This window comes from Aegilops tauschii, chromosome 2 (assembly GCF_002575655.3).
Source record: "Aegilops tauschii subsp. strangulata cultivar AL8/78 chromosome 2, Aet v6.0, whole genome shotgun sequence".
In the NCBI taxonomy this organism is placed as follows: Eukaryota; Viridiplantae; Streptophyta; class Magnoliopsida; order Poales; family Poaceae; genus Aegilops; species Aegilops tauschii.
The window spans coordinates 178060943-178066942 of NC_053036.3; the positions used below are offsets into that span (position 1 = coordinate 178060943).

The 6000-nt window shown below is 50.6% G+C and overlaps 1 protein-coding gene across 1 annotated transcript; it reads left to right on the forward strand.

The window, feature by feature from the left end:
- Positions 1–1634: 1634 nt before the first annotated feature.
- LOC109764226 (uncharacterized) lies at positions 1635–3426 on the forward strand. The gene is made up of 3 exons (XM_020323072.4): positions 1635–1926; positions 2038–2167; positions 2282–3426. The coding sequence occupies exons 1-3, from the start codon at positions 1794–1796 to the stop codon at positions 3063–3065; spliced, it is 1047 nt and encodes a 348-aa protein (XP_020178661.1). The 5' UTR covers positions 1635–1793; the 3' UTR covers positions 3066–3426.
- The last annotated feature ends 2574 nt before the right edge of the window (positions 3427–6000 follow it).

Genomic DNA, 6000 nt, shown 5'->3' on the forward strand with positions numbered 1-6000 from the left:
CACACACTCTGATTTGCTTGGGCAAACTTTTTTGACGTTTGTTTTCACTTTACATATTAACTAGTAATATCAGCGCAGAAACCGCGCCTGCTGGTTGTGGAGGGACACGAAGTACGAGTCGCAATCCCCAAAAATAATAGCACACGAGTCCTTCGGACGAACACCCCATCGAGCCTTTTTGCGGTACACCACATGAGCAGGTGGCACACCTGTGCACACCCGTGTACTTGTCAGCCACACGGTCGCCGGCCGGCACACGACGTACGTGGGGAACCGCTAAAATCCTTCGCCCGAAAATCGATCCATCGGTCGTTTTACACGACACAAATCTAAAGACGAGCAAAAAAAAGAAGTAAAAACGTGGCCACGTCGGGATCTTGCATGATCCGCAGATAGATCTCGGTCGACGTCGACTCCAGCACACACGAGGGCGAGGTCCCCGAGCAAGAGCGTCGCGAATTCGATTTCGAACACACGCGCGTGGCGCGTCTCCTTTTGCCTGTCAGATCTTCTTTCGTTACGGACCACGGCGGGGCGAGACTGTCATGTGGCCGGCCGGCCGGCCGTCCGGCTGTGCCCGGCATGGCAGCTAGCGAGGACGTACGGCGGGAAGGCGGTGCGGGCGCAGGGCCATGCACAGGAATTAAAAGGAAAGCTGCACGCGGGCCTCTGCCGCCTTGCCAGTTTATCGCCGGTGCTGGCCCCTCCCGCCGCTGCTGCTGCTGCCATGGCCATGGCCCGTTGCCGTGGGAGCAGGGCAGTGCGTTTTTCCTTCCATGCAGCAGTGTCCGTGCAGTTCCTCGACCACGAGGGCTTGCTAGGGATAGATAGAGTTGGCCGGGCCGGCACGAGTCTGGGCCGTCCGTCAGCGGGGCGAGGTGGCGCAGGAGGGCGGGCACCACAAGGCAGGGCAGGCCAGCGGCGTTCGTCAACGCCAGCTAGCCGACGGGAGTGGCAAAACACGAGTCAAATATCGATAGATTAGATTGGATTGGATGTTTCGCCCGCCAAGAAATTTACCCACTACTACGTAGATCCTTGGTTTACTAGTAGTAGTAAAAGTAAAATACAGTACAGTTGACTGTTTTGCACTCCATCATTGTCTTTTGTTTCCTAGCTCGTTCAGCCTGACGGAGTCTAGTAGATTCTACCACGATCGGTAAAAATGGCATGTTGCTGATGGAACGGGCAAAAGGCCAAGGGAGGAGGAAGCACGCTCCACTGATCTACTCCGCAAGGATCGACACATGTGATTATCTCGGTCAAAACACAAGACAATGTTCCACGAGGCTACGGGCTAGCCTTGCCTGCGACGATGGGATAGTCGGGGTGGCACGCCAGCGCGTGCCGTGGGATCTGCCTGGCTACTTTGGGGGGTGGCGTCCCGCCCTGCGTGCGTTTCTTGTCTTCCGGTCGCGACCTTTTTTACCCCTTCCATCCTCATCCAACGGACCAGACGCTTTCCGGCCGTGGGCGTGGCCCTGAGACGAGACGCAGCCCGCAGCCGGCAGGAGAGCCACGTCGCGGCCGCGATAAACAAAGGCCGGCACCGAATCCTGTTGACTTGGACCGCCACCCCCGGCCCGTCGCCCTCGCGCCCTTTATAAGCCTTTCCATCGCCCCCACACACCTTCGTCTCCCGTCCTCTACCTCCATCCATCCGCCCAGTTTCAGTTTTCACACTCTCCTAGCTAGCTAGCTCCTCTCCATACTCCAGCTGCGAGACAAACTGAGCCTTTTCCTGCTTGTTCCATCGCCCAATCCGTCTCTACAGTTCTTGTGTACGCGATTAGATGGGGCGCGCGCCGTGCTGCGACAGGACCGGGCTCAAGAAGGGGCCGTGGACGCAGGAGGAGGACGAGAAGCTCATCGCCTACATCAAGAAGCACGGCCAGGGCAACTGGCGCACCCTCCCCAAGGATGCCGGTAAGCGACTCGGACTCACACAGCTGCTTGCTCTGGCAACCGATCGATCCCACACAAAGGTGATGGATAGATAGATAATTAATCGGTTGTGTTGCGTCTGTGTGTGTGCAGACCTGGAGCGGTGCGGGAAGAGCTGCCGGCTGCGGTGGACCAACTACCTCCGGCCGGACATCAAGCGCGGCCGCTTCTCCTTCGAGGAGGAGGAGACCATCATCCAGCTCCACAGCATCCTCGGCAACAAGTAAGAACTACGTAATTAACAACTATATATGCACTCAGTTCACATCATTCAACTCGACGTAGTACGGTTTCCTGGCGAGTTTGGTTTTGATGGTTCTTTTACATGATTGCTCAGGTGGTCAGCCATTGCGGCGAGGCTGCCCGGACGGACGGACAACGAGATCAAGAACTACTGGAACACGCACATCCGCAAGCGCCTCCTCCGCATGGGCATCGACCCCGTCACCCACGCGCCGCGCCTCGACCTCCTCGACCTCTCCTCGCTCCTCAAGCCTGCCGCCTACTACCCCACGCAGGCCGACCTCGACACGCTCCGCGCCTTCGAGCCGCTCGCCAACTACCCGGACCTCCTCCGCCTCGCCTCCACCCTCCTCGCAGCCCCGACCACAACCTCCTCGCAGCCCACGACCCAACAGCAGATGCTCCTCCCTTGGCTGATCCAGGCGCAGATGGCGCAGCAGGTACCTCAGGCGCCGCCGCAACATGCCACGGCCGCAGACATGTTCTTGCAGCCCAGCTCGGCGTGCCAAATGCCGGGCCTGGTTCACGCGAACCCCGCGCAGCAACTACACCAGGATCACGTGGTGGCCTCTGACTACGGGCAGCTCCCGGGCTACGACAACCAGCTCGAGCTCGACTACGTGCCGGCGCTGATGCAGATGGCGTCAGACACGTCGAACCTGCAGTGGAGCAGCCCGGTCACAAGTAGCAACAACAACAACTGCAACGTCGGCTCCGGCGTATCCACGCCGTCATCGAGCCCCGCCGGGCGTGTGAACTCGGCTTCAACGGCAGCGTTCTGCGCCAACACGAGCAATATTGACGCCTTCAGCGCCGACGCCGCCGGGCTGTTCGACATGCACCTGTCCGATCTCCTGGATGTGAGCGACTACATGTAGTGAAAATACAAGTACGGGTTCCATTCCACATGCATGCATGTGGAAACTAAGTTGAACAGTTCATCACGTACTACCGACCGAGAGGGGGCAAACACATGCATGATGATCACGTACGAGAGCCGTTTTTGTACAGGATTGTACCATTTTTATCCAGTTCATGGTCACTGGTTACTGTTAGAAACTTCACTTTTGCTTTTCCTGTTATTCTTATTTCGATCTTCAATTCATTGGTGTGTGTGGTGCATGTCAGTGTGGGGAATCATGGCAAAGGTGGCTTCATATGATTGGTGGAGGCGGCTGCTGTCCCTCTCACTTGCATCATATGCTTTGTCTCCAGTGAAGAAAAATAGGGTCACTTGCATCATATGTCTGTTTGTTCTTGTTCATTCGATTTCTTTAGTTTAATTTTGCTGCCTCTTTTATTTCATTGGTTACTGTACCACTGAGAATATAATATAAGTATAAAAGAAGAAATCAAATGGAGGGAGAAAAACCAACTAGAATAAGGACACAAGTAACTGTCAAGTCACTGATGGTCACATGACAAGCAATTATTCTTTAATCGTTGGGAAAATAGACTGGAGTTGGTGCGCAACTTAATGATTGCTGCTGCCTGCTCCGTCGATCGACGAGCGACCAACAGTTACCCGATTGACCACATGTATTTGTTTTTCTGTATATAAGTCAAAGAGAAATCTATGGTAATGGATTAATTAGTAAGCTTCATCAAAGTTTACATTCCTCGTAATACTATATGTTGTAGTTGTAGTTTGATATAACCGTCTTGTTTGGGTATGGTCAGGTCAACACACACGACTCGTACAAGGCTGCATGAGCCTAGGTAGTACGCCTTCAAGGCCAATGTGTGTAGTGTACGTACATACATACCAAAGCAACTCAATGTATGTATGCATTCTTAGTTATACGCATGGCATATCATTATTTCCGTACGTATTTAAGACCTTAACTGGAAAAAACATTAGATTAATGAGGCCATGACCTTGTCTTTAAATGCATTATGTAATTATGTGCGCATAATATGTTTGCTCAAATGGAGCCAGTGTGCATCGAGCTCATTATTCGATAACAAATTTGATGAGCGAACATGCGTTGGATATTAGATCTTATAGCGCAACGTAATCAGAGTTGTTGATCTCGGCGCGTGAAAAGAGAGAAGAGGGAGATGTATGATCTGCCGGGAAAGAGAAAGAAAGGGAAGGAGGAGAAGGAAGGACAACTGGATGGAAGAGATGATGAGAAGGAGGACGAGGAAGCAGAAGGAAGCGGGGCGGGGAGCTGACTGGTGGCGACTAGCTCGCACATGTCATCTTATTATCGTGAGTAACGGAACTCTAACCTACGAGCGTGGTGTGACATAACGAGTCTACTAGAGGATGTCTAGGACCCCCCCCCCCCCACAATCCAATCGTGCTAATGTAGGAACTCGGAGGATTCACATTATTTACGTGATCAAGAGATATGCTCCCTGCAACAGCAAAAGATCATGTTGTAACGCCACTCCATAAATAGATGTCTTGCTACCGAAGGCGACAAAAGTATATAATGGCCTTGATGACCATTGTCGGTCAAAGATAATCTCCATCCGGGGAAGCAATAATCGGAAGACCTAGTTTCGTACATACAACTACATACTCCCTCTATAACATAATACAAGACATGTTATAGAGAGAGTATATAAGAAGGTACCTTTAGGGGGCCTAGACCTTGGTAAAACTACATATTTCCTATGAGATCCCTCTGGCCACTACCACTCTCTTTATTGTTCTTCATGACCCCTCATTTTGACCTTAAGATTGACGGTGAATCAATTATCGGCAGCTCACGCACGCCTGGAGCCTAGCTGTATTTTGTTTGTCAACCCACAAGCGGTGCAGTTGCGACACTACCGATCTCTATCCTGGTCATGACCATCGCTGGATTTGTGGGCATCCAGAACCACTTAGACCAAATGTGCTCTTGATAGTCACGGCAAAACCAATGAAATCGTGCTAGACTCCAACCCGCCCCTAAGTCGTGAAGATCGGAACGACCATAGATCCTAGGCGAGAGCGGAAACTCATTGCTTTCTCCAACATGAAGCCTGGAGTTTGCCAAATAATAAAGGAAGACATCACAAGGATCTTAGGCAATCCATAAACGGTGAAGGCGTATTTTACTTTCTAGCTCAATGACCTACCATTTCTAGTTCAAGCATGTAGACTTGCTACCACATAACAAAAGATGGGCCTTCATTCCGAAAAACCTTCCATCTCTCTAACAATCCAAATACTTGAAGGAAATATGCCCTAGAGGCAATAATAAAGTTGTTATTTATATTTCCTTATATCATGATAAATGTTTATTATTCATGCTAGAATTGTATTAACCGGAAACTTAGTACATGTGTGAATACATAGACAAACAGAGTGTCACTAGTATGCCTCTACTTGACTAGGTCGTTGAATCAAATATGGTTAAGTTTCCTAGCCATAGACATGAGTTGTCATTTGATTAACGGGATCACATCATTAGAGAATGATGTGATTGACTTGATCCATTCCGTTAGCTTAACACTTGATCGTTTAGTATGTTGCTATTGCTTTCTTCATGACTTATACATGTTCCTATGACTATGAGATTATGTAACTCCCGAATACCGGAGGAACACTTAGTGTGCTACCAAACGTCACAACGTAACTGGGTGATTATAAAGGTGCTCTACAGGTGTCTCCGATGGTACTTGTTAAGTTGGCATAGATCGAGATTAGGATTTGTCACTCCGATTGTCGGAGATGTATCTCTGGGCCCTCTCGGTAATGCACATCACTATAAGCCTTGCAAGCAATGTGACTAATGGGTTAGTTGCGGGATAATGCATTACGAAACGAGTAAAGAGACTTGCCGGTAACGAGATTGAACTAGGTATTGAGATACC

Bases quoted from the DNA above. Each gene is read 5' to 3' on its own strand.
- LOC109764226 (XM_020323072.4), top strand. From the start codon at position 1,794: ATGGGGCGCGCGCCGTGCTGCGACAGGACCGGGCTCAAGAAGGGGCCG. The intron at 1,927-2,037 runs GTAAGCGACTCG...GTGTGTGTGCAG, and splicing joins CACCCTCCCCAAGGATGCCG to ACCTGGAGCGGTGCGGGAAG. The intron at 2,168-2,281 runs GTAAGAACTACG...ATGATTGCTCAG, and splicing joins CACAGCATCCTCGGCAACAA to GTGGTCAGCCATTGCGGCGA.